This window comes from Cyphellophora europaea, assembly GCF_000365145.1.
Source record: "Cyphellophora europaea CBS 101466 unplaced genomic scaffold supercont1.4, whole genome shotgun sequence".
Classification (NCBI taxonomy): domain Eukaryota; kingdom Fungi; phylum Ascomycota; class Eurotiomycetes; order Chaetothyriales; family Cyphellophoraceae; genus Cyphellophora; species Cyphellophora europaea.
Window position 1 is genome coordinate 2,588,198 of NW_008481810.1, and position 25,481 is coordinate 2,613,678.

Here is a 25,481-nt window from a genome sequence, read left to right on the forward strand (position 1 = left end):
AACGATGCCCCCTCGAATACCACCGTCCACGACTACCGCTATTGCCATTCCATCTCCACACACCCATTGCAGAGCATGCCTTCAGCGCTCATTTTCTACTACTCCTCAGGCTCGCGCCCGCGTACAAATACAGACAAAACTGCGCCGACAGATGTGGATATGGTTAAACACGTCTGGGAAGAACTTCGTCCAGCCGAACGAATTGAATGCCGACAAGACCAACTATCTGACCTCCTACTTGGCTAGAGACAAGTTTGCCACACCATTCAGAGCTCGCGCGCCCTCTCCCGAGGCGGGCCCGGACACGGAACAGACTAATGAGCTTGAAGAAGCCGCCGTCGGTGAAGAAGCTGAAGGTCAGAAACGACGAACACGAGACGAACAACCATATCCCTTTCCAATGAACAAAGAGTTCAAGTCCCAATCAATTTTGTCCGAAGCTCTCCGATTAGAGATATGGAAACGTGTTCAAGTCGAGAAACAGTCTGTGCGGCAAGTCTCATCCGATCTTGGTGTAGAAATGCGCCGGGTCGGTGCCGTTGTTCGACTCGTTGAAGTAGAGAAGAGGATGCGCGCTCAGGTACGTCTAACATTCCCTACTTATTTCCGGCTCAATGATGCTTCAACGATTAGTCTTTCAGACTTCCAACCATGGTGTCCAAAAAATTACAAATTACAACTCTCTGAGAACCCTTCCTCACCAGTCGCGTAAACTACACATTTCGTTTTCAAATCTAACCCTTAAAACAGGGACAAGACCTCGCTCTCCCCTATGCTGAGGCCATTCACTCAATGGTCGAAACTACCCCCTATACCAGAGGGCAGCGCGTTTCTCACGAATCCATCAACGATCTGCCACATCACGCTCTCACCGCTCCCCAGCTCTTCTACCCGACGTCCGAATCCCGCGCTTTCAACCGTACCGATGCTGGTCGCGTATTCAGCGCTGCGCCGCGCCTCCCCGACTCCCAGGATGTTGGTCAAGGAGGTGCACCCCTGGCAGAGCCTTGGGCCGACACTCGGCCCGAGACCATTGGCAAGAAAGGCTACGAGATGCACGTACTCAAGCCTGCAGATGCAAGAATTCCACATCCCCATTTGATCAAGCACGAGCAAGATAAACGTGACCCCAACATCTCAATTATCCAGGGAGAGGCGCGTAAGCGGTATGAGCAGAGGTTGCGGCAAGATCAAGAGCGGAGGCAGATAGCCCAAACCACCAGGGCGGAGAAGGCGGAGGAGAGGAAGACGAGGATTGCGAAGGGCAGGTGGGACTTTGTCTTTGAGGATGTGGTGGCGGACAGGGGTGTGGGAGAGAAGTATGGGGTGCCGAGTCAAGATCGGAAGAGAGGGAGTGTCAAAATACCTACTCGCGTGGAAGTGTAGATGTATAGCAGAGTGTTTCGAGATTGCCATGCGGACTTGGGTTGATAGCGCTGTGCCGCCCAAAGTTACAGCCGCATCCACAGGACAGGCTGCACGGCGTGCCGTCTATGATTGGGAGGTCGTTGTGGGCGAACGACTGTAAGATACACAAGCCGTGGAAAATGTACAATGTGTCATTAGCAAGTTAGCATCAGTCCCAATTCGAGGTTGTAGCTTCTACTACCTACCACCAACATCTTACTTCGAAGGGTGCAGCTCCAATAAGATTCGGCTCCCTCCAAGCTTTCCACGGTCTGCAACAACTGCTTCTGCAACACACTACACTTGTCGACACGTAGTTCAATTCGGCTCACGTAAGTCTCATTTGTGCGAGCAGGTGCGGCTGCGCCCTTGCTGGAGTCTCTGTTGACCTTTATATTCCTGCTTGGCGCCGGGATTAAAAGTTTGTGGCATCAATAACCTTGCCACTTTCAGTTGCTGCCTGTCAGGTAGTAGACGGCAGTAGTGTACTATTGGTCACTTGAACTCGAGCACGACAAGATGATTGCAGGGCCTGAATTTCTCATTGCCTTTATAGCAGGCCGAGCCTTCGCTCGGCGCAGCGCATACTGTGCTCTACCTACATACACCTGAAGGCTAAAGCGCCCTCACCTCCAATGAGTACGTGCTTTGGTTGTCATCAGTCGTAAGCCGTCCTCGTCAAAACCCAATACCTCACACTACACCTCGTTCCAGGCCTTCGTCCGCAGGCTCCCGTCACCACCTGTGGCCCAAGTTCCCGCCGTCTCAGGCCTTACACTGTCATTCTCTTCATCTCTCCCACTGCTATTCAACCACGTCCGCACCCCGTTTTTGTTCCTCCTGAACCGTTCCCCGCGCAGCAGCTTCCGGCTCGTAAGACCGCCGCAAGCTCGTGCGCCCAGCGTCCCGAAGATGGCTTCGCGCGCCTCTGGTAGCACCAGTAGGACAAAGAGCACGGCTACGGCTGCTGTCACGGGCACCCAGGCGCCGAGGTAGTGCCGTGCCGGCGCCAGCTCCGTTGGCAGCGAGAATACGATGTATGCGATGCCGAAGGGTAGATACACCAAACTCAGGATTACGAGGTAGCGCAGGTAGTCCGCGCGCCGCGTCGACTCGGCTGTCAGCGAACTCAGCGCTCCAGCTTCCAGCGTTTGTAGCAGTGTGGTGATTTGTTGAAGCTGCGCATCGATGGTCCCGCGATGGTGGTGTAGCGTGCTGAGCAGGCCACGGTAGTCGGCTTGAAGGTCTTGCGGAGCGGGGGCAGAGGAGACAAAGTCTTTCGATTGCGACAGGCGTGGCTTGAAAGAGCTGAGGAGGGTGTCGAGGGCTATGCAGCGATCGAGGGCGCGGCGGAGTGGGGTCGTGCTGGTGGCGTGTGTGGGAAGAGGCTGAGACAGGATCGTTGAAAGGAATGATAGAAAAGTGGAGGTTTCGGCGGCAGCGAGCTGCACGCATGGACGCATGTAGGTTGCCAGGCTCTGGGGAGTGCTGAGGAACAGGCCGTCGCGACACTGGATTTGGAAGTGCCGGATGAGGTCGTCGAAAGGGGATGGCGATGAATGACGATCACGGCAGTCGCGGAAATCGTGCGCTAGTTTGCTCAAGGGCTTACGCATTTCGATGAAGTCCAGGTAGCCTCCCTGATATGGCAGAATGGGGAATTGCTGGGAGGGTGTCACATTGCCGAATGAGCTGAAGGAGGCAGTGAACTTGGATATGGGTGGGTCGACGAGTATGATGGAGAGCCATGGCTGGGACGACTTTGATTTGCGGAGGTAGAAAGAGATCTTCCGACGTGCGACGGCGACTTTTTGACGACCATGCTTTTGAATGAGCTCGATGCGCCGGGGATAGTTGCTCTTACATTGGAGAGCGAGATCCTCGGCGTCTTTGGGACAATGTAGTGGAATGAAAGTTGTTAGGTAGTCGAGCGTGAAGAAGTCGCGTTGTAAGCGAGCGGTAGTTGAGGCAAGAGGTGCGGTTGCGCTACTGTCAGAGGAGACATTCATAGTCGAATCGTCTAGGTGGTTGGCGAAGAAGGTAGGATCAATGTTGAGAAGGCCTCCGAGTGTGTCAATGAGGGCCGGAGCTGGGTTCTCTATTAAAATGGTGCGTCCAGTTGGGCCAACACCACCAGGTGATGAGGGTGATGACGGTCTCGTCCATTCCCTCAACAGTAGCCTGAGTTTGCTGAGGTCTGAGAGATCTGAAAGTCGAGTGGTGTTCTTAGTGAATTCGAGAAGCATAGTTCTTGAGAACTCGGGCTGTCGCACGCCAGGCGAGTTCCGAGCTGCAAGACCCCATTCAAGGTACTCGTCCAGAACACCTAGATTGTGAAAGCCATGCGACCGAAGGAAGCAGACATAGTCTGTATAAGTCCACTGTGAAGGATCTACCGAAGGCGCCATGGCGCACGTCTTGCAGACTGCTGACTCTGGGTGCATAGTAATTTCTCACGAAGGAGTAGTCTTGGGCAGAGGAGGAGGACGATTCGCACGGGCTTAAGAAAGCGACCACTTTGGGGCAGGTAGAGAGCTCATAAGAGGTGCTCGGCTACGATGAGCTGATGAATGACCTACCATATCTGTCATGTGTGTTACCTCGTGTTCCCATCGGGGAGGGTGACCGGGGTAGTGGCCATGACCCTACGCGAAACGCTTCCGGGTCGTAGTCCAGAAGCTGGGCCCCCAGCCTCATGAAGGTACGTTTGCAACATGGCAAATACGGCGTGAGGCAGGCTAGAGGTTCCTGCTTGCCGACACTTACTTCATTGTCGAAGCCTGGCCGGTACTAACTAGAAAGGGTGAGAACCGCAATCTTCAACGGCATCTACCGATGAACACGAACGGAGACAGCGAATGATCAGCTAGATAGGCATGGTCAGCCCCTGCACAATGGCGTTATTCGCTTGTGAAAGCTATTGTCGAGCTAGCTGGCGCTGGTACCTCGTGTTCGAGCTGAGGATTCGAAGCTCGTGCTCCCAGCCACAGAGTAGCGCTGCAAACCAAGAGGTTGGGCGAGTCAAGTACGGAATCAATGATGAGACACTTTATGGCTGAGTTTGGCTTGCTGACTAGCACGAACGAGTTGCCCAGGCAAGCAGTTATCCAAGCGATCAAATGCGCACTCCCCGTGGCAGATATTACAGCTCGCTGACCAGACCCGTTGGAAGCCGGTTCGGAAGCAAACATGCCAAGCCGAGGTCTAAAGCTTGGCTGGTTTGCAGTCAAGGACCCTGGCTCCTCATCCAGCGAGTACAGCGGGACACGCCACGAGTAGCGCGATGAGCAGCTTGTGTGAAGGCGTTCTCCACGGGTGCGAGTACTGCGATCTCCCACATCAGCCCAACACATCGACACAATGACCACAGAAGCACAGAACGACGCCAACAGCACTCATGCCAGCCTTGATCTACTCGAAGTCCGCCTGCGCCGCCTCGAGTACCTGCTGAGTGGTTCGAGCAGCCTTGACGGTGTACCTGACAGCGTTACAAAGCCTGCAAGCGGCGACGACGCAGTTCTGGGTCGTCTGCGCACACTGCAAGCGGGTCTCGATCGTCTCAGGAAGAATGACGGAGTCGCTGGAGAAATGGTTAGGGATGTTGAGACTTTATGTACGGAGTACGCTCCCATTTTCATGGTAGTTGCTGACCACGAGCAGATAGCCATTATCCCGAATTGAAAAATAGCAGTGCTAGCATCCCCATAGAAGACGTATCAACACAAGCCTCGATCGTACTCGCAAATGCTTCCCTCTACCCTGAGACTGCTTCGAGGCTGTCTTCTCTCCAGACCCTTCCGATCCCACCAGTGGAAACCAGTTCTAAGCTTGCCGGATTGAGCGGCGACATTGACAAGTGCCAACATGAACAAGACAACTTAGACGTCACAGTCCAGGACTTGCGTCAGCGGAGTGCTCGGTGTCTGGAATGGTGGATCAAGATTGGGGTTGTGGGAATGGGCGATCTATGGGAAGAGTGGGAAGACCGGATGGTCGAGCTCGAGCGACAAGTGACCCGACATGAGCGCAAGCGACAAGACGAGGAGGGATACATTTGAACAGCGATGATGTCAAGCTACCATTCTTGGATGCTTCAGGTTGCTACATGCGACAACCTATGAGAGGGGCCTCCCGAACAAGTGCAGAATTCGGGGACGGCTTAAGCTGCGACACTTTATGTCGCAAGAGAAGGGCCGCAGTATGCAGGATAGGACGGAACTGGTAACATCCACGGAAGCACAGTGGTTCCTCGTCCGCGAACGTACGATAGGCACGAAAGAGTTTCGGACGCCAAATGGATCTGTAAGTCGAGGAGAAGCTGGGACCTTGATGAGGCTCGGAGCGCAGCCACAGTGGCAGCCGAACGATGGAGAAGGAACACAGGTGGCGGTGCAACAATGGCCAGCAAGGGAAGATGATCAATTGATCCAGACGGGGCTCTTTGATCAGCGCGAGCGACCAAGACTGACTATTACCCAATGGAGCTGGCTGATCCGGGGCAACTCATCTCAGCATTGGGCTACAAAAAAGCGAGCGCCGTAAGGGATTGGTTAGTATGACAATTCTGCGAAAGTGGTACGAAACTACCTGCGGGCACGTGTTGGCCAGCAAGGAGGGTGATACATCTATTGACGGCACCTCTTTTGTTCGATTCTGTCTCCGTGCTGCGTAGGCGATGCCAATCGGTCTCTCGGGCGTAACAAAGGGCACATATGCATAGATGGAAAATCCCCGATGCATGCCCTCAAGAGATGCAACAAAGAGCGACGCTCGAGACAGTAGATTGCTTGGGGCCGGGATGCCGGGGGGTTGAGACCTCAAACGCGTCGCCAGGGGCTTGCGCTGGAAATAGGTTTAGCGGCAAGCCACCGTGCCTTGTCCGCCCCCTCGCCAGCGAATCACCGCCTAAGAGCTCCCTGTCCTGGAACAAGTCGCTGCATGACCCTCAACCCTCCTCGCGCTCTCTCTCGACCCTGCGGCAGGCTGCTCCCTTTCCGATTCCCTTGCTGCCCTTCCGTCCAGTCGCTTCAGCTTCAATCAACTTCATTCTTTCATTCTACAGACGCCTGATCCATTGTCGTCATCCCTCATAGACGCCCCAAGGAACATAGGCGCCTTGTTTTCTTTTCCTGCGAGCCGCTTCACACAGAGTCCACACTCCTTTCAACCCCAGCTGCGGCTTCGATCAGCCCCTCGACCAGTCCAAACCCGAATCTGCGACGACCGTCACAGTACCTTACAGAGGCCTAGCGCCCGATTGATTCTTGCTTCCAACACTGAAAATCAAACCTCTTCTGCTTCTACCACATCGACGGAGAGCGACGCGATTTCATGCCCTCTTACTCTCTGAATTCACCCTCGCTGAAAAAGTACGACATGGGCATTATGGATTCTCGGAGGAGCCAATTCTCGGGCGGCAATATCATTGGCGACCCTTTCGCTCTCATCACTGTTTCTTTGTCTCTCGTGAGTGCTAGTGGCAGAAGCAGAGGAACGTATCTGACTAGTATAGGGAGCATGGCTGCTCGCTTTCATCCCCTCAATTATCGCCGATGTGGGTAACCCGTACCCAAAATATGCTTGGTGGACAATCGCCTACATGCTGTGCTGCATCATTGGCATAACACTATGCTTCGCCACCAACTCTGTCAACCACTACAACCTGGCGGTATGTTTGGATCACGTGTCATGTTGTTGCGGTACTGACAAGCACAGATTGTGGGTTATTTGGCAGCAGGCCTTGTCATGACCACCTCCGCAGTCAACTCGCTCATTTACCAAGACCAAGGCTCAATGCAAGCTGCCGCCGCTGGCTTTGTCTTGCTTTCCATCGTTGTCGTAAGTGTCGGTCGGACCAGTGATACGTCCACAGTCTAATCATTGTAGATCGTTTGGATCTTCTACTTCGGCTCTAGCCAAAACTCGACCTCCCGCGAATATGTCGATCAATTTGCTATGAACAAGGAGAGGTCATCTATGTACCGCGGCCCCGTCAACAACTACAACGCTCCCGAGACCACCCTCGCTCAGCCCCCGCAAATGTATACCTCCGCTCAGCTCAACGGCTTCGAGACTTCATCTCCCGTATCAGGCTACCCTGGTGGCCCAATGGGCACTTCTGCCAGGGGCTCTGCCATGCCTCCGACGGCCACTGCCCCGACCACTGCCGCCGCAACAACGAACGAAGGCAACCAAACCATCGAATACCCATATCGCGCCAAGGCCATCTATAGCTACGAAGCCAACCCTGACGATGCAAACGAGATAAGCTTCTCCAAGCACGAGATTCTTGAAGTGTCGGATGTCAGCGGCAGATGGTGGCAAGCGAAGAAGGAGAACGGCGACACAGGTATTGCGCCTAGCAACTACCTGATCCTTTTATGAAGTGATTCATACAATTTTGGTTGATGGATTTGACAACACAATCGGCCGCACATGAGCCATCCACGAAGGAGACCATATGCATACTAATGACCTATTGATGATTGGCCTGGGAGAATGGACTTCATGAAGAGCACAGAACTTTGTTTGGTGAACAGAAGATGGACACGTTGGCCGCAGCCTGGACCGGTCGTCGCTTGTTACGACCCGGCGGATGTCTCAGGCATCTGTCATCCAGCGCGGGACGATATAGCCCTCAAGCTACCACCCTTTTCACACCCCTCTGTTGACTTGGACAGGCGTTTATGACAGGACCGGAGGGCCATGGCGTTGACATGATTTGGGAAATGGGAAGACACTGGAGGCATGGAAATACCCTTCGTCGATAGACACTGCTATATTTGCAGCAATGTCTAGTTTCTGCAGGACGCTACTGGAAGAATGTGTGATTACGGAGAACCATGGAGAAGCATGAGGTGCTACCTCAGCAAAAGCACCGTGTGTATGTAGCTAGCTTTGGATTTTGAGAACGACAGTTGATGTGCCTACTTTGGCACAAGCAATACACGACATGTTCAAACTACCTACTCTCCAAAGTCCTTGACCGGCCCGACATTGGCGCAGTGTTCCTTTATCTGGCCATCATCCCTGAGTGTCTCTAGACGGTCGTTGGGATCGATGTAATCAATGCTGAAATCGCAAGAGGGCGATCAACGTCTCGTGGTGTCCTGGTCTATCAACAAGGGTACTGCAGCTATTTATATTCCGGGTGCATGGTCACTGCCGGCAAACTTCCTACTGAAATCATGACTGATGCTGCTCGCCCTACGGGGTCCTGTTGTTTGGCCGTAACAATGCACAATCCTCTCCTGGAAATGGGGTTTGACCAATGCCATGATTGAGCTGGACAGCTGCTGGGTTGACGAGCCTGTTGATTGGACCGTTCGCCTAGCATTCGAGCCTCGTAACCTTACCTGTACCATCCAAAAGAGCGCGTACTCCATACCCGCAGACCGAGCTATCGGAGTGAAGATGCTGACCTAGCAGCCGCACTGAGAGCGGCAGCATGAGTCGACCACTCGGTAACGATGAATTTGGGTAAAGCTGCCGCTCGTACGTGTGCTGCGCAGATCCTTGACGCGCCGAGCGAGGCTGTATCCCACAGCCACTGCACCAAGTGAGCCGAGCTTTCTTAGAGCCGCAGGCCGCGTCTGACGTTCGCCGTCATCAACAACTATATCTCTTCGTTCTCACATCATCATCGCTGCCGTGCCAGCTGCCTGTCTTTTAGTATTTCGTGTACACTACTGTTTGCCATCTTCAGCGTGTATCGTTACCCCTCATTCTTTCCATCTGCTGGTGCTTGCTCGTACTCAAAGAGCCGAGACCTCAGCCGCCCGTATCCCTGATTCTACTGCAGCAGGGCACCCTCCTTGTATTACCGGCGCGTTCACGAAACATTCGAGCAGCCTTTACCGGCTGTCGAGACCTCTTGTCGCTGTTCAAAGCCTTTTTCGACGTCAATATGAAGCTCGAACTCGATTCCCTCGGTCAGATCAAGAACTATGTTCATATGGGCCAAGCCGTTGTTCTTTTCCTGGCATGGGCATTGCAAATAGCGGTCCTCGCCCAGAGTGGCGAGAATGACGGTAGGGTGGGATGGTACTTTGGATTGGTACATGCGTCGATTGCTATACAGTAGGAACTCGGCTGATGTGCTCACAGTGCTGGCTTACGATCCCAATTCTCATCTACCTGACTATGGTACCCATGTGGTCTCGAGCACGCCGATTCTCCAACGTATATGCCTTCGCCGCGCTCGACATGGCCGGCATTGTTCTCTGGCTCTCGGCATGGGCGAGCATGGCAAGCTACGTCGCGCAAGGCAAGAGCGAAGGTAGTGCTGACGAGGACGACAATGACAATGAGGATCGTGGGAGCGGCTGCGACAACTTCGGATACGGCTCTGCTCGCCGCTGCCAACTCTCCACTGGCACTACGATACTGGGCGTTTTCATCATGCTTGGCTTCTGCGCTACTGCTCTGTTCTCGTTCCGCGCGGTCATGAACTTCAAACGCACCGGAATCGCTCCTAACCAGGATATGGGCGGAGACATGGGTAGCAATCAAAAGTACGGCGACTTCCAGGCGCAGACGCAGGGCGACTTTGACACCAACATGCATAATGACGATTTTGACGACGCACACAACGGCCGCGATCCGCGGCAGGGATATGGGTATTCGGGCGTCGAAGGACACGATCAGGATGAATACGCGCCCATGTATCAACACGATCAGTCGGACTTGCGGCCACATGAGCCCATGAGCCCTCTTGGGCCGAGTCCGACAGCACCATACGGAGTCAGCGCTGGCTATGATGGGGCGCATCAACTTCACGACCAGCCTACCAGTTATGGGGGTGCTACTGGAAACTACCGGTGAGCTGAGGACGATCTGTTTACCCCCCAAGGGCGAAGTTTCGAGATTTCAGACCGGCGTTAGATCATTTTGACAAGCGTTTTACATAGATTACAAGGCAGACACACTGAAGTGTCGCACCAATGAAAGTATTTTCGAATGCTCAAAGCAAGGTGAGCGCAACATCGCCCGTAATGGTTGCCTTCTCAGGTCTTCTGCGCTTCGTGGTGGAAACATCACCAAGATTTTGGATGAGCGGAAGGCCCACCCAAGACCATGTTCCGACATTGGCAAGGTAACGGCGCAAATGGTCAAGTGGGTCAAGCCGGAGATGGAGATGCGGCAAAAGGCTGCCTGCTGCGGCTCTACTTGCCTCGCGCCCCTACTGAAGACAGAATGGCTCGGTCGGTCGCGCGCCTGTTTGCTACTGCTGCACGGCTTGTAAGTCAGTGAGTGCAAGCCGGGTCAAGGCATTGCCTGTGACACCTTCGAGTCGTGGTCAAAAGTCACTTGTATGGCAACTTGCGGAGGTTGCTATTGTCACGCTGTCAGATCGGGTCCTTCCTCCGCAGGCTTCACTAGCCCCCTTTAGGTCAAGCGGCACGATGCGTTGCGGCTGCCGTAGATTTATTTTCTGGCCGTTCGCTCACCCTTTTGTCTCCCCCTTCTCCCTCCCCATCCACCATTTCACTGAATCAACTCTTCAGAGCTCACTGAAACCATTCGAACCGGGCACTTAGCTCCCCACTACCTCTTCAATCCACATTCCCAAGGCAGCCCTCAAAAGCTACCTGAGTCCCCATCTCACAAGTCCTTTTGAAACTTGTCCTCAGCCACAATGTCTACTGCCGTCGACAACCTCGCCGAGAACCTCGCCAGCGCCTCCATCGAGAATCCCGCTCAGGCTCAGCAGGAAGCCATCTCTGCTTCCGCCGCTGAAGGTCGTCGTCTCTACATTGGGAATCTCGCTTATGCGACCACTGAGGACCAGCTCAAGGAATTCTTCGCTGGCTACGATGTGTAAGTTCCGAATTACTTGTGGTCGTGACCATTTGCCTGACATCTCATAGCGAAAGCACCTCCATCCCCGTCAACCCTCGCACCAACCGACCCGTTGGCTATGCCTTTGTCGATCTGAAGTCCGCCGATGAGGCCACCAAGGCTATCCAAAATCTGTCTGGCCAGGATATCCTCGAGCGCAAGGTTAGTGTCCAGCTTGCCCGCAAGCCCGAGGACAATGAGAAGAAGGCGGCCGAGACTGGCGACAAGGAGCGTGGTACGGGTCGTGGTCGCGGTGGCCGCGGCCGCGGTCGTGCTGGCCGCGCCCGTGGCGGTCAGCGTGGCTCTACCGGTGCTGCCGAGGCCGCTCCTCTTGCGGACGTCACCAACGAGGCCAACAAGTCTGCCACTCCCGCCACGGATGCGAAGGCTGATGCGAAGTCTGCTGCTCCCCGTGCTCCCAAGCAACGTGGTCCTCCCGAGGATGGCATCCCTTCCACCACCAAGGTCATGGTCGCTAACCTCCCCTACGATCTGACCGAGGAAAAAGTGAGTTACCAGCCACCATCTAATGCTCCGCTAACAAAATGTAGCTCAAAGAACTCTTCGCTGCCTACGAACCCGTCTCCGCCAAGATTGCTCTTCGCCCCATCCCTCGCTTCATGGTCAAGAAGCTTCAGGCTCGTGGTGAGGCTCGTAAGGGCCGTGGCTTCGGCTTCGTCACTCTCGCCTCTGAGGAGCAGCAGCAAAAGGCCGTCTCTGAGATGAATGCTAAGGAGATCGAGGGTCGCGAGATCGCTGTCAAGGTTGCCATCGACAGCCCTGGCAAAGAGGACGGTACCGAGGAGGCCGCTGAGGGCGAGGCGTCTACCAACGGTACCAACGGCACCACCACTGAGGCTGCTCCCGCTGCGGCCGCCTAAGCTCGATGCGACAAGACTTATCACTCTTACGTAAGGCATTCTTCAAGCTCGTCAAGATCCGGTCGGCTTAATTGCTTGTCCAGTCCTGCGAGCTGCCTGCGCGCATGGAATTTTGTGACGGACATCAGCAATACAATCGTCACTCCGACAATGGCAAGTGCGGTTGAGAGATCAGCAGCAGATAATGGTAGCATGTTTCTGCCATAGCCTTGAGCTGGCTGTATCTTCCAATACCATTAATATTCCCAACTAGACCTGTATTTGCCCATATGTTTGTAGTGATCCGCCATCGTGGTCGACTTCCCTCCGGCGCAAGGCGTTGGAACTTAGGGCATAGCCAAGACGGGCTTAATTCAATAGAAGATCTGAAGTCACATTCGCCACATCTCTTCGTCCTTCGCAATTCTTCCACATGGTGATAGGCCCAGCAATAAAAGGAACCATGACCGCAAGCGGTTCCAGAAGTGGGAAGACCACAACAGACATATTTCCCGGTAGGTCACCCCTTGTCGCGCAATGGAATGAGACTGGCAGCAAGGGATGTCTGTCGCGTCCCCTTTTTTGATACATCAGCCAAATGCGCCTTTCACTTCTTTCCTTTGTCTACTCAAACACAAGAAGCTATGGCGAATTTTCAGCTCACGAACCTCAACGCCGGTCGGCTGATCGTCGGCTTCGTCGCCGCCGTCATTGTCTTCAAGCTCTTCTTCAGCGGTGGACCATCTACGTCGCCCATGCGAGGCTCATCATGGCACGGCTCACTGCAATTAAAGATGCCTTCTTGGGCGAAACCAGAAGTGCCGGAAGATCGAATGGGGTTTATGCCTCTAGGCGAAGAGGTTGAAGCCATGTGTGCCCACTACCGCTGGAAGCCATTCCCCGACCGCTACCACCGCCGAAAGATCTACGACCTTATCATGGTGAACGACGAGCTCGATGCGTTGGCTCTTCGTATGGGCGAAATGGATCAAGTCGATTATTTTGTCGTCGTCGAAAGCGATCTCACCTTCTCCGACAATCCCAAGCCGTTGTATGTGCAGGAGAACTATGATTTATTCAGCAAATACCACCATAAGATGATTGTGCATACACTCAACATGACTGGGCAAACCTTCGGCGATGCCTGGTCCCGAGAATCATTCTCACGAAATGCAATGTTCAACCAGGTGTTCCCGATCATGGAAAACGAAATGATCCCGACCCACGGCGATGTCATGATCGTTGGGGACGTTGATGAGCTGGTGCGGCCGGAAATCTTGACGACCCTCAGGAACTGCGAGTTCCCTGCTAAGGTGAAGCTGTGGACTCGCTTCTACTACTATAGCTTTCAGTGGCTGCACCCCGAAGGTCACGCCGAATGGGGCCACCCAGATGTCACTTTCTTTCAAGGCTGGAATCTCACAATCCCGCCTCAAGATTTACGCGGCGCGCGCCCTGACATCGATGTCTATAGTGCAGGCTGGCACTGCAGCTACTGCTTTTCCCGGCTCAAGGACATTGTCAACAAGGTCTCTAGCTTCAGTCACCAGGAAATGAATACGCCAGACTTTACGAGCCCGAGGAAGATCCTGGACCGTGTAAGGTTTGGGCGGGATATGTTCGATCGTGGAAACCTGTATCGCATAGATAATAACAAAGACGTGCCGGGCTATGTCGTTCGGCACCCAGACCAATACGGCTACATGTTGGATAGGGATGCGGAGGACGGCAACTTTGTGGACGCATGGGATCTCATTGAGGACATGGAGGACATGGCATAAGTGACTTTTCCATATCGTCTTTGTAATTTTACATACACTACGTCCGACAGGTGTCAGGCCGGCTGAAGCCACGTTTTGATGGTTGACAAACCCTATGGCAGTAGACTCGCTGGTCGGAACCGATAATGGATGAATTGTTGACTCTGCTTCATTTCCCCCTTACTACAATCTGGCCCCTACGGAGCAAGCCGCAAATACTGAATGGAATGCACGCGCGACGCAAGGGAGGCCGCGTCCACACCGCGAGGAGTGCTCCGACTTCTTCAAGTTTTTGCACGCTCAGATCATCTACTGCACCATGTACACAACGAGATTCCAAATGACCGTGCCACGATGGCTACGCCAGCAGCGGCCACAAGATGGCGAAGAGGCAGTGTCCCTCATTGGCGACGATATCGAGAAGCGAGAAGATGATGGCCATCGTATTACCGCGTTGCCCGACGCCTCAGTCTACCAGCTAACACCTCGCACAGACAACTCGTCTTTCCTGAACAGAATACTCTCCATCGTCGGCGCCGTCGTCAACACAATCCTGCATGCGCTCCGACCCTCGTTCTTCGGCGCTCGTACCCCCCGCAAACTCCATCCAACGTCCTACCTCGACGGCCTCCGCGGTTGTGCCGCCTTCATCGTTTTCCTACACCACAGCACGCAGTCTTTCTACCGCGTGGTCCGTCCCGGCTATGGCTCCTCCGCAATGGCCACACACCCTCTCTCGCTCCCCATCTTGCGCGTCCTCTTCGCTGGTGGCCCCATGGTCAGCATCTTCTTCGTCATCTCCGGCTACGTGCTTTCCACCAAGCCGCTCAAGCTCGCGCGCCTGGGCCGTACGGCCGAAGTGTACGAGTGCGTCGCCAGTAGCACCTTCCGCCGCGGTCCGCGGCTCTACATTCCCTGTTTGACCGCCACGCTTCTGATCGCGCTGGCCGCGCAGGCGGGTCTCACTGACGTGCAAGCACCTCGCGTGTATCTGCCCTCACCAGACGGCCTTTATGCTCAGCTGTACAGGTGGGCCAGCGCCAGTAGCTGGTTCATCAGCCCCTTCGCGAGCGAGCACTGGTTCGAGCCCAACACATGGACCATTCCCATCGAGTTCAAGGGCTCGCTGCTCGTATTCCTCAGCTGTATGGGCCTCGCTAAGTCAAGCTCGAGATTCCGCCTCGGCTTTCTGCTCTGCATGGCCGGGTTCTGGCTCTGGCACGGCTGGTGGGATATGTTTCTCTTCAGCATGGGTATGGCGTGCGCAGACCTGCACTTTGTGCACACACCCATCCCGTTGCCCACAGATGGTGCCGCCGAGGGCATGGCGAGGCCTCCGATGATTCGGCGGCACGGTATTCGGACTCGGCTGCTGCACGCCTTTTCGATCCTTCTTTGCGTGTACTTGCTCGGCTGTCCCGAAGGCGACGAGGGCGGCAGCACCACACCCGGATATATCACTCTCACTACCACACTCACGCCGCCTGGCTGGGAGGGTCATTTCGGTCCCGGCCGTTGGTGGCCAGTGCTGTCGTCTGTGCTCCTGGTCCTGACGCTTGACCATGCGGGGCCTGAGAGTATTTACCAGCGCGTATTTGTGAGCAACTTTGCGCAGTGGTTGGGTGATATCAGCTTCGCGTTGTATCTGTGCCACGCTGCTGTGTTGTATAGTGTTTCAAGCCGCGCCGTGCGGTGGGGTTGTGCGATCATGAGTGTTGACTATGGGACCGGGATCAACGGGCAGGGCGGGCCGAGCTACTTTGTGGTGCTGGTTGGGGCGACGATGATAACCGTGCCCATCCTTGTATGGATGAGCGAGGTGTTGACTGCCGTCGTTGACAAGGGGGCGGTGGAACTTGCCAGGAGAATGAGGGCATGGTAAAGCAATAGATTTGGGTTGAAGGCAACGGTTCCTTTGGTTTGGAGGCTTTGTGAATCGAGGAGCCTGGCATGTCTGGCGTTGTAGAGATCTTGGCTCAACGAAAGGAAGTCGATATTTTTTGTTCTGTTGACGACATTGAGTGACTGGAGAAGTCACCGTAGTCTCATGTGTTCGTGGCGCATCGATCCCTCGGTGATTCGAAGTTGTACCATTCAATCATACAAATCATCAAATATCTTTGCCGCCAACTCTGTCTTCCGAACGCTCATCTCCCTGATGTAGTTCTTGTATATTCTCCCCAACTCCGTCATATAGACGCTCACAAGTCTCGCTGGAACCCACTCGAAAATTCGATCCTCGACTGATACTTGCATAGCTGCTCCCTCGCCTTCTGACATAACTTCTCGCAACAGCTCCACGTCCCCATCTTTGACTCCTGCCACCTTCCAGATCCCAATGACCTCCTCAACGGAGCCAGCTTCCACACCGTGAGCCTCTCTCTCCAACTTCTCGCTCCTGGCGCTGCTTTGCTCCAACGCGTCAGCATTGGAGAGCCCGGCGACCTTATCTGACTCACTGAGCACCACAACAGGCACACTTCGCTGTTGCTCTTGCCCACTAGTTGCCTCTTGTGTATTTTGCGCCAGGCTCGCCGCGGACAAGGACAGCGTCTTATTCAGGACATCGCCATAGACAGTGATACGATCGGCGCCAAGGAGTAGGTACGTCTTGACCCGGGCCGAGGGCTCGGTCGGGGCAATAAAGGACGCAAGATGCGAGTCGGGGGCGATTGTGATGCTGACGGTCGTGCTCGACGAGAGCGGACCTTCGTGGCGCTGATTTTTCAGTGCGGAGACTATCGCGGCGGCGAGACTGGCGCCTTCGCAGCGCGGGCGCGATTCGAGGATCGAGACTTGGACTTTCTTGAACTGCCTGGAGCCGATGAGGTGAAGGAGTGCGGCTTGAATTGTGGAGGACGATGAAAGCGTGACGATGTGTACAGCACTGTTGTCGGCGCTGTTCGGTGCCCGTTCGCCTAGGTAGTCTGTGAACGCTTGTGCTATGCGCTTTGAGGCGTGTTGTCGATTGGAGATACAAATATCGAGCTGCGAGCTGATATCCTGTTTTGTCTGGCCAGGATCTCTGATCATGTGTTCGATCTGCGACAGCGCTTCTAGCAGGGCGGAAGCTATCGCTGCGCTCATGCTGGGTCGCGCGCTGTGCATGAGGTGGTAGGCAGCAATGCGAAGGGATTTCCACCAGAGAGCTCGAGTGCTTGAGTCCGCGGGCTCGGGAAAGGCGTCAACGATTTCCTTCAAGCTCCGCACCGCATTAGTTGCTAATACCCTCGCACCATTATCCTTGTCGTCCCGTAGTAGGTTTATGCCTGCTTGAAACGCGTTGCCGGCCTCACTTCCAGGTCGCATGTGCTCATCGCTTCCAAACATTCCTTTGGCACCGAAGTAAACTCTCCTCAGTGACTCGTGCAATCTCGGCACACACACATCATCCATCGCCCCCGACAAGACGTTTTCAGGCTTAGCCCATTCCCACCCATCATGCTCCCAATCAAGGATGATAGCCTTCTCGTCTACGAGCAGCGTCCACGCAAACGGATACACCGTCCAGGACCTCTGTGCCTGCTCGTCAGCGAACGAGAACGGAGGCCCTATGAAATCGAGCCTGATGTCACGGTGCGCAATGAGCTGGGTCTCCTCTCGAGTCTCGCGAACGGCTGCCGCAGTGGGAGAATTGTCGGACGCATCGATACTGCCGGAGATAGGCGCGAGCTTACCTCTGCGTTGTATTAGAGGAGAGTGGTAGTGGCATACCTGGAGTCTTACTGATAGGAGCGGATGCTGGGGTGATGGCTGCGGCGGAAGAGCGCGACGGCATCGACTGGCTGTGAAGGCGCAGCACTTTGAAAGATGAAGTTCGCTACTACCGATCGGTGCTTCATGATCGAGTCGCATCGATCAGCTTGCGGCTACAACAGAAGTACGAGAGACAAAATGGTGCTGGGTTGAAACGTCATGTCAGTGAATTTCGGGCGCCAAGTCGTCCCGTATCGGGCAGTGAAACGTTCTGTCAGGGCTGTCTCAAATCAAGTTCTCCACAAGCCATCGTGAAATGCCATCTGAGCGAACTTCAGGCGATGATAGATCAAATGAGACCATAGGCAAACGCGGGTAAGAGGATGGCGCGCTCGCGCCGGTTAGGGATTACAAATGGTTCATCGAAAATATCATTCTTCGTTGCAATCGTTGGCGCTAATGTACTACAGTACTAGAACATGTTGTCTTTCTCAGGCGCCTGGCCTGCTGCTGGAGGATAGCGAGTGTGTTGCTGGTGTGGAGCGGCAATCCCATATGCTGGAGGCTCATAGGGCCGCGCAACCCCTATCTCTTGCTGTGACATCGCACTGTGAGCATGGTAGGGCTGATAAGCCGACTGCTGCCTGGGAATCGATGTCCCTAGATCCGCCTCTTCTGAGGCGTCACGAGTTCCTGCTTGGTATGCGGACAGCTCGTAACGCGACATCTCCAGACCTTGCTGGTTCGGTAACAATGTCTCCATGTCTTCGGCAACGTTCTGGTACGGTGGTCTCGCCGGTCCTGCAGACGCATTATACGAGAAGTCTGCCGGTGGAGCGGCGAATGGTTCCTGGAAGGGCTTCCGCCCAAGCGCAATGTCATAGCTCGCATCTTGGTGTCGATGCTTTCGTCCTTGGAATAGCCATCGCGCCGCCCGACCAATGGCCTTAACGATATCGAAGGGGTTCATGGAGTCGATGAAGGCTTTGATGCCAAAGAAACCGCCTTGATAGTTACCAGGTGCCTCTCCCGGCACAGCCCCCGAGATCATGTGTTTCGGGGCCAGTTTGTACGGCCGGTAGCTGAACGACCAAAAGTGGAAGATTGCGAACAATGCCATCTCTATGCATAAGAGCATACATGGAATGCCAATCTTGATATCCGGCGTCTGAATGGTGTTGCTGGGCTTGATGGCGCCACTTGAGGTGAGGAAGGAGATGAGGATTGTTTGCCAGAAGGACAAGAAGATGACAAGCTTGATCGCAAGGACCTTTAGCAGCGGCTTGTGCTCGGCGATATCTTCCTTGATCTGGTAGTAGAATTGGATTAAGCAGTACATGGCTATGGTCACGGCAGTGGCTTCGATGACCATGACCCAAATGTGGGCAAAAGCAGGATTGAGAGATTCGATGCAGTATCGGTCGAAGATTTGCGTGATTAGGGCCGTCACCGTCATGGCAACTCGGATAAAGCAATACTGGAAAATTGCTACCCAAATGACCTGGAAAGATTAGTCAATGGCTTGCAGTCATGTCCGGGCTGGAGACTCACATTGAACCAAGTCAGTCCACTGCGAGGGGTCCGCCAGATGCCTCGATCTCCACCGCAACATCTCTGAAACCAAGGTACAGGCCATATCCATGCCTTTGGACTGATGCTGCGGAAATATTGTTTCTGATGGTGTAATTGCGGCGCCGTGTAAGCGCACATCAAACTGAAAAAAGAGGCGATCGCGAAGGCTTCGTAACAGTCCCGGATGACTTCGAAATAGACGCTGTGATTGTAGTAGAGGTAGGACAGGAAGGAGACGACGGCGTAGACGGGAACCATGAAGAGTATACGGATGATATGCCGCTGCTCGTACGGTTTCGAGTAATGTATGGCGTGCATGATGATGAGAAAGCATGATGCCACTACCGCAAGAAGAGCAAATACGATCGAGAGCCACAGGCCAAGGTGGTGGAATGTTTGACCATGCCATATGGGATCCTCGGTGATTCTTTCATCTTCAAGCGTGGTGTTGCACTGCGGCCAGGCCATATTAGCGAGTGAGCGAGACTCAAAAAAAGCGCAATCGCATATTCGACCGCGGACGCGTAAGGGGTATCGGCGCAAAGTTGGAGTCGCGTTGCGCGCAGAATTGTCGGGTGAAGTTGTGCGAGGCTGTCAAGTCAGCGTTGTGTCAATGAGCGATAGATGCAAGAGGTCCAGATATGTCAACAAGTCAGACATGTCAAGAAGGCATGGTCGCAGTCGTCGAAGGAGTCTCGTCAGCTCTGACACACTGCCTCCCTTGTTAGCATTGGGGGTTCACGGGTATCGTATGCCGAAAGACAAATTCATCTTGAGCGCCTGTCTGCCAGTGGCTTAGGGCGATCGTTCAGCCTGAAACAAGCCTAAGATTAGCAGGGATCCAATGCTTAAATGCGCTTGTACAATCTTAACTCTTCTTGGTGTCGCGGTGGAGGCGCACACAGCCGAGGTGGCGAACAGGTTGTAGCACTCGTTTCAGACTCGACTTTTCATTGATGGCTGCCAGCATTCAGTACGTCTATGATACCAGTACATACTGACTTGCCACTACTACTTCACAAGATGATTTGCTTGTTACAACTGGCTCTTGTAGGATGAGCTGGAGTTCGTGGACCGCCTATCGAACGTGCCAGAACGGTGCCCGGCTTCAAGTAGCACGACATTTCTTCCATCGATGCCACGGCTTGCTGTGGTCTACCTATGCCCCAGCAATACGAGGCTACAAAGCAATGCGATCGCTGGCGATCGGTGAGTGGGGAATCTGCTCGATGAACAAGTTTCTGCCATGCAGCTTGGCATTAGCAAGTGCAAGACAAGCCGATCTAGCATCCTCTACGGATGCCATAGTGACCATCACAAATCCTGTCGAACCACCAAGAGCCTCGTTGTTGAGCATCACAACCCGGTCTACGGAGTACTCTGGGAAGAGTGCCCTGATGTCCTGCTCGGTAGCAGCTGCGACGACCTCTTCGATCCAGAGACAACGGTAACCCGGGTAGCTGGACTCGGTGCCATCGGATGGTGTGCTTGAATGCTCAACCCTCAGACTGACGTCAGCAGCATGTGTGCCTTCCGTCTGGGTGAGGTCTCCTTCCTGCAAAGATGTGCTGCGTGTGGCGGGGATTGCAGCTCGCTTCAATCCGGCCATACCATCAATGTGTCCACCCGGTACACCCGGCTCGCTTGCTCCCCGCGGCTCGGTGATTGAAGTCGTTGACCCGTATTGCACCTCAAGAGGGACTGATGTCTGCCAGTCGGTACTTGTGACAGACTGATCGAGACGGTTGAAAGGCATGTCGGTCATATTCGCCTGGGTGTATTCTCGATGAGACGTGGCGTCAGAATCTTATCCCCGTGATCACTAGCCATGTCCGAAATCATGCGAGCTCGGGCAGGATGGATCTCGTCAATCTTCTGAGTCGCATTTCTTTTGGCTGGTGGCGATGTTTCCATCTCACTGTCCTCGAGATCATCGTGACGAAGTCTATCTTCTGTAATGTCGACCTGTGAGGTAAGACTGGCTGAAGCTCGGGATGTTGCACGCCGGAACCTTGCAGGATCTGGCAGTCCATCGTCTGATCCGGAGCGCTTTCTCTTGCTGTTGTTCTTGGAGATTTGGATCACGAGGTTACCGCCATCGACGTCGGTAGCGGTTGGCTGCTCGTTAAGCTGCATGAGATAGCCTGGTGCTGCTATATTGTCAGTGTGGCACGAATCGCGAGCCTGCTCACTCACCGAAGCCTTGACCAGAGCCCTGTGGGTTGATGATCAAGATGGCGTCTTTGAGATCCAGATCTGCCAAGTCGCTGAATCGGAAAGGGCCATTGAAATGCAAGTGACATCCCTCGAGGTTCTGACCCGCCAATCCTCGCAGATCCGCCGGCCCGGTGAACACGATGGTATGCTGAGGCATCTTGACGAATATTGGGGAGCAGCGACCTCGACCCAAGTGCGAGCGCGAACGAGCGATCGAATGTGAAATTGGCCAGGCCTACAAAGGATGATCAGCTGTCGCAAGATTGGTGTGATGAGGTGCAGCAGAGGAGAAATAATTGTGTTTTGAGACTGGCAGTCGTCTCAAAGCAACCCAGCAACAGCTCGGCGCTGAGAAAGAGTTGCATCGTCGTGCACAAATGAGACGTCTAGCTTTTGCTCTACTCGCACCAAGGCTACACCAAGGCGCCGTAGCACGGCATGAACATCGCGTTGGCCATTACAGCAACGGTATACAGCTCAGGGTGTGCTGTAGCAGCTGCACCACTCGTCTGCATGCTCATGAGGCAGCTATAGACCCTGTGCAGGAGTGCAGTGAATGCTTCACAAGGTGGTTAGCTGTGGAGGCTTGCCCGGTGGTCTTATGGGACTCATTTTCTCTCAAACATGATGCATTGTTGAGCAAGAGCCAAGTCGCTCATCTAAAAATTGTACTTGGGATCTGATTATAGGTCGTGATCTTTTGCTCAGCCACTAGACCATAAATCAACACGAGGATCTAAACCAATCTAGAAAACGTACTACACACGACGTCTGTAGGAGGCAAGGCTTGATGCCAAGCCAGGCCACAGCCTCGTCCGGCTTGATTTTGGAACCGCGGCCACGATTCTTCGGAGACGTGTGAGGCCACTTGGCCAACTTCACGAGACAGACATTCCCCACTGCCGAAGCCTTGTCCTACCTCTCATCCTATGTGAGAATACGATAGTCTCTCCGAACATACCATGCGATGATCCTACGAGTCCGCTAGTCCCCGCGAAATCATGGCGTTCGCTCCATATTATGCCCAGGGCGCGGGCCTTTATGATCAAGATCCAAATAGACAGCCCCAACAGCAGCAACCTTCTGCTCCTCGCGCCGCCGTGGCACCTAGTCCGGCAGGCTATCAGCAATACAGCGGTTCTGACCCGAACGCATACGGGGCCAGGACCCAGTCTCCACACCCTCAACAGAGTCAATTCCCATTCCCACCGCAGCAGCTTGGACAGGCCGGACTGGATGGAACCGGAGGTCTGGCTGCACAGATGGGAGCGATGGACGTCTCAGGCCCTGCTCGATCCCACCGCAAGAAGGAAAGACATGCCTACCATGACCTTGGCCAGTCGGCTGCCTCCCAATCATTCCCCCAAACCGCCGAAACCGCCCCTCAATTTGTGAATAACGCTCAAAGCGCACCGTCTCAGCCGCCATCCATGTTCGTGAACCCTGCAGACAAGCTCAGGATGGGAGAGGAGGCAGTTACAACTCAAGGGCGTGTGGATCCGGAGCAAGTCCCAAGTGTGGCACGAGCGAGAGATCTTGCTACACAGCAATACCAGGGTCAGGTCTACCCCACGATGGAAAAGCATCTCCCACCGCCGGGTGCCATCCCATTTGTTTCACACGACCAGGGCAATTCGTCTCCAAAGTATGCTCGGCTTTCCATCAACAGCATTCCCAATTCCGCGGAGAGCCTCGCTTCAACTGGGTTGCCGCTCGGCCTCGTTATGCAGCCATTCGCGCCCGTACAAGAAGGAGAACAGCCAATACCAGTGCTAGACTTTGGTGAAGCTGGACCACCAAGATGCCGGCGATGCAGGACATACATTAATCCATTCATGACATTCCGGTCTGGGGGTAACAAAATGGTCTGCAACATGTGTAGCTTCCCGAACGATGTGCCTCCAGAATACTTCAGTCCGACAGACGCTACTGGTGTACGAGTGGACCGCGCGCAGCGGCCAGAGCTGATGATGGGGACCATTGAGTACCTTGTACCAAAGGAGTATTGGGCCAAGGAACCTGTGGGCCTGCGGTGGCTTTTCCTGATTGACATTACTCAAGAATCTATCAACCGAGGTCTCCTAGAAACGGCTTGCCAGGGGATCGTTACGGCGCTTTATGGCTCAGACCCCAACGCAGAGCCCACAGAAGAGACACGGCTGCCAATTGGCACCAAGATCGGTATTGTTACCTATGACAAGGAGGTACAATTTTACAACCTCAGTCCAGAACTTTCAAGCCCTCAGATGATGGTCATGCCAGACCTCGAAGATCCTTTCGTACCGCTTTCTACGGGCTTGTTTGTGGACCCCTACGATTCCAAGACACTGATCACATCTCTCCTCGAATCGATTCCGAACATGTTCAATCTCATCAAGAACCCAGAACCCGCGCTACTGCCGACACTAAACGCCGCTCTCGAAGCTCTGAAACCTACAGGAGGCAAAATCCTTTGCACCTTATCAGCACTGCCCACTTTCGGCCCCGGGCGGTTACACCTCCGAGACGATAGCAAAAACCGCGACACTGATGCTGAGAAGAGGCTGTTTACAACCGAAAATCCCGCGTGGAAGAAGACAGCTCAGTCGATGGTCTCGGCTGGCGTTGGAGTTGACTTCTTTGTGGCATCTGCGGGTGGCACATACATGGACATTGCAACTATCGGACACATGTCGAGGCTGACCGGCGGCGAGATGTTCTTCTATCCAAACTTTGTGTCACCAAGAGATACTGCCAAGGTACAGTATGAGTTAGAGCATGCTTTCCGGCGCGAGACAGGTTACCAGGCTCTTATGAAGGTCCGGTGCTCGAATGGTCTGCAAGTTTCTTCCTACCACGGATCTTTCCTGCAGCACTCGTTTGGCGCGGATCTCGAGATCGGCACCATTGACGCTGACAAGGCCATCGGTGTCATCTTCTCGTACGATGGCAAGCTGGATCCCAAGTTAGATGCCCACTTCCAAGCCGCCTTGCTTTATACATCAGCAACAGGCCAGCGGAGAGTCCGGTGCATCAATGTCGTTGCCGGAGTCAATGAAGGAGCAGCAGAGACTATGCGTACGGTTGACCAGGACGCTGTTGTGAATATCATTGCGAAGGAGGCATCATCGAAGATCTCGGAGAAGTCTCTCAAGGAAATTCGGGCCGGCATCACAGAGAAGACGATCGATGTACTTGCCGCTTACCGCAAAAATTTCTCCGGTTCGCATCCCCCGGGACAACTCGTTCTTCCCGAGCATCTCAAGGAGTTCTCCATTTATATGCTTGGTCTCCTCAAATCTCGAGCGTTCAAGGGTAAGTGTGCTCTTCGGATCATGGTCAATCTCTAACTCTATCCAGGCGGTATCGAACCAACAGATCGTCGTGTTCATTCAGCTCGATTACTTCGCTCCAGCGGAGTCGTCGAAACTTCACTGTATCTCTACCCCCGCATTTATGCCCTTCACAACTTCCAGCCTGAAGATTGCTTCGCAAACCCGGAGACCATGCAGCTGACATTGCCACCGACTGTCCGTGCTTCCTTTGCTCGCGTGGAGGAAGGTGGAGTTTATCTTGTGGACGACGGCCAGATTGTGCTCATCTGGTTACATGCACAAGTGTCACCAAACCTCATCGAAGATCTCTTTGGCCCTGATAAGCACTCTCTTCACGATCTCGATCCCATGCTGAACGAAATCCCTGTGCTCGACACCCACCTAAATGCGCAGGTCCGAAATCTTATCCAGTATATTCTGTCCTGCCGCGGTTCGAAAGCTGGCGCCATCCAGCTAGCCCGCCAAGGCATCGACGGCAGCGAATTTGAGTACGCCCGCATGCTAGTCGAGGATCGCAACAATGAAGCACAGAGTTATGTTGATTGGCTCGTCCACGTACATAGGGCGATTCAGATGGAGTTGAGCGGCCAGCGGAAGAAGGAGGAGCACGACGGCGAGGGCATACTGCAGAACCTGACTGGCCTCAAGGCTCCGTATTGGACATGAGCTGCTACGGCGAGTGGCAATGATGGATATGAGAGATGAGGTGTACACCATCACGTACAGAATTGGAGCAAAGCATATCGCTGCCACAACCACTACTTCACGTCGAATCGTCACCCCCTTTCTTTCCTTATCGCCACTTAATATAAACG

General features: G+C 54.2%; 12 protein-coding genes across 12 annotated transcripts; 8 read left to right on the plus strand and 4 right to left on the minus strand.

The window, feature by feature from the left end:
• Positions 1-4: 4 nt before the first annotated feature.
• HMPREF1541_05230 (uncharacterized protein) lies at positions 5-1,386 on the plus strand (the record flags this gene model as incomplete). Its single annotated transcript, XM_008719571.1, has 2 exons — positions 5-580; positions 751-1,386. The coding sequence occupies 2 exons, from the start codon at positions 5-7 to the stop codon at positions 1,384-1,386; spliced, it is 1,212 nt and encodes a 403-aa protein (XP_008717793.1).
• A 719-nt stretch (positions 1,387-2,105) lies between these two features.
• HMPREF1541_05231 (uncharacterized protein) lies at positions 2,106-3,815 on the minus strand (the record flags this gene model as incomplete). The annotated part of the gene is made up of 1 exon (XM_008719572.1): positions 2,106-3,815. One exon carries the CDS (start codon positions 3,813-3,815, stop codon positions 2,106-2,108), a length of 1,710 nt encoding a protein of 569 aa, XP_008717794.1.
• Positions 3,816-4,767: 952 nt separating this feature from the next.
• HMPREF1541_05232 (uncharacterized protein) lies at positions 4,768-5,465 on the plus strand (the record flags this gene model as incomplete). The annotated part of the gene is made up of 2 exons (XM_008719573.1): positions 4,768-5,020; positions 5,068-5,465. 2 exons carry the CDS (start codon positions 4,768-4,770, stop codon positions 5,463-5,465), a joined length of 651 nt encoding a protein of 216 aa, XP_008717795.1.
• A 1,273-nt stretch (positions 5,466-6,738) lies between these two features.
• Positions 6,739-7,791, plus strand: HMPREF1541_05233 (uncharacterized protein; the record flags this gene model as incomplete). The annotated part of the gene is made up of 4 exons (XM_008719574.1): positions 6,739-6,877; positions 6,924-7,075; positions 7,123-7,245; positions 7,294-7,791. The coding sequence occupies 4 exons, from the start codon at positions 6,739-6,741 to the stop codon at positions 7,789-7,791; spliced, it is 912 nt and encodes a 303-aa protein (XP_008717796.1).
• A 1,522-nt stretch (positions 7,792-9,313) lies between these two features.
• Positions 9,314-10,230, plus strand: HMPREF1541_05234 (uncharacterized protein; the record flags this gene model as incomplete). The annotated part of the gene is made up of 2 exons (XM_008719575.1): positions 9,314-9,463; positions 9,514-10,230. 2 exons carry the CDS (start codon positions 9,314-9,316, stop codon positions 10,228-10,230), a joined length of 867 nt encoding a protein of 288 aa, XP_008717797.1.
• Positions 10,231-11,044: 814 nt separating this feature from the next.
• On the plus strand, positions 11,045-12,128 carry HMPREF1541_05235 (uncharacterized protein; the record flags this gene model as incomplete). The annotated part of the gene is made up of 3 exons (XM_008719576.1): positions 11,045-11,226; positions 11,277-11,754; positions 11,799-12,128. The coding sequence occupies 3 exons, from the start codon at positions 11,045-11,047 to the stop codon at positions 12,126-12,128; spliced, it is 990 nt and encodes a 329-aa protein (XP_008717798.1).
• A 623-nt stretch (positions 12,129-12,751) lies between these two features.
• On the plus strand, positions 12,752-13,888 carry HMPREF1541_05236 (uncharacterized protein; the record flags this gene model as incomplete). Its single annotated transcript, XM_008719577.1, has 1 exon — positions 12,752-13,888. One exon carries the CDS (start codon positions 12,752-12,754, stop codon positions 13,886-13,888), a length of 1,137 nt encoding a protein of 378 aa, XP_008717799.1.
• Positions 13,889-14,186: 298 nt separating this feature from the next.
• Positions 14,187-15,749, plus strand: HMPREF1541_05237 (uncharacterized protein; the record flags this gene model as incomplete). The annotated part of the gene is made up of 1 exon (XM_008719578.1): positions 14,187-15,749. The coding sequence occupies one exon, from the start codon at positions 14,187-14,189 to the stop codon at positions 15,747-15,749; it is 1,563 nt and encodes a 520-aa protein (XP_008717800.1).
• A 212-nt stretch (positions 15,750-15,961) lies between these two features.
• Positions 15,962-17,709, minus strand: HMPREF1541_05238 (uncharacterized protein; the record flags this gene model as incomplete). Its single annotated transcript, XM_008719579.1, has 2 exons — positions 15,962-17,546; positions 17,594-17,709. 2 exons carry the CDS (start codon positions 17,707-17,709, stop codon positions 15,962-15,964), a joined length of 1,701 nt encoding a protein of 566 aa, XP_008717801.1.
• Positions 17,710-18,035: 326 nt separating this feature from the next.
• HMPREF1541_05239 (uncharacterized protein) lies at positions 18,036-19,603 on the minus strand (the record flags this gene model as incomplete). Its single annotated transcript, XM_008719580.1, has 2 exons — positions 18,036-19,064; positions 19,115-19,603. 2 exons carry the CDS (start codon positions 19,601-19,603, stop codon positions 18,036-18,038), a joined length of 1,518 nt encoding a protein of 505 aa, XP_008717802.1.
• Positions 19,604-20,315: 712 nt separating this feature from the next.
• On the minus strand, positions 20,316-21,509 carry HMPREF1541_05240 (uncharacterized protein; the record flags this gene model as incomplete). The annotated part of the gene is made up of 3 exons (XM_008719581.1): positions 20,316-20,917; positions 20,959-21,285; positions 21,332-21,509. 3 exons carry the CDS (start codon positions 21,507-21,509, stop codon positions 20,316-20,318), a joined length of 1,107 nt encoding a protein of 368 aa, XP_008717803.1.
• Positions 21,510-22,353: 844 nt separating this feature from the next.
• HMPREF1541_05241 (uncharacterized protein) lies at positions 22,354-25,332 on the plus strand (the record flags this gene model as incomplete). Its single annotated transcript, XM_008719582.1, has 2 exons — positions 22,354-24,646; positions 24,692-25,332. 2 exons carry the CDS (start codon positions 22,354-22,356, stop codon positions 25,330-25,332), a joined length of 2,934 nt encoding a protein of 977 aa, XP_008717804.1.
• Positions 25,333-25,481: the final 149 nt, after the last annotated feature.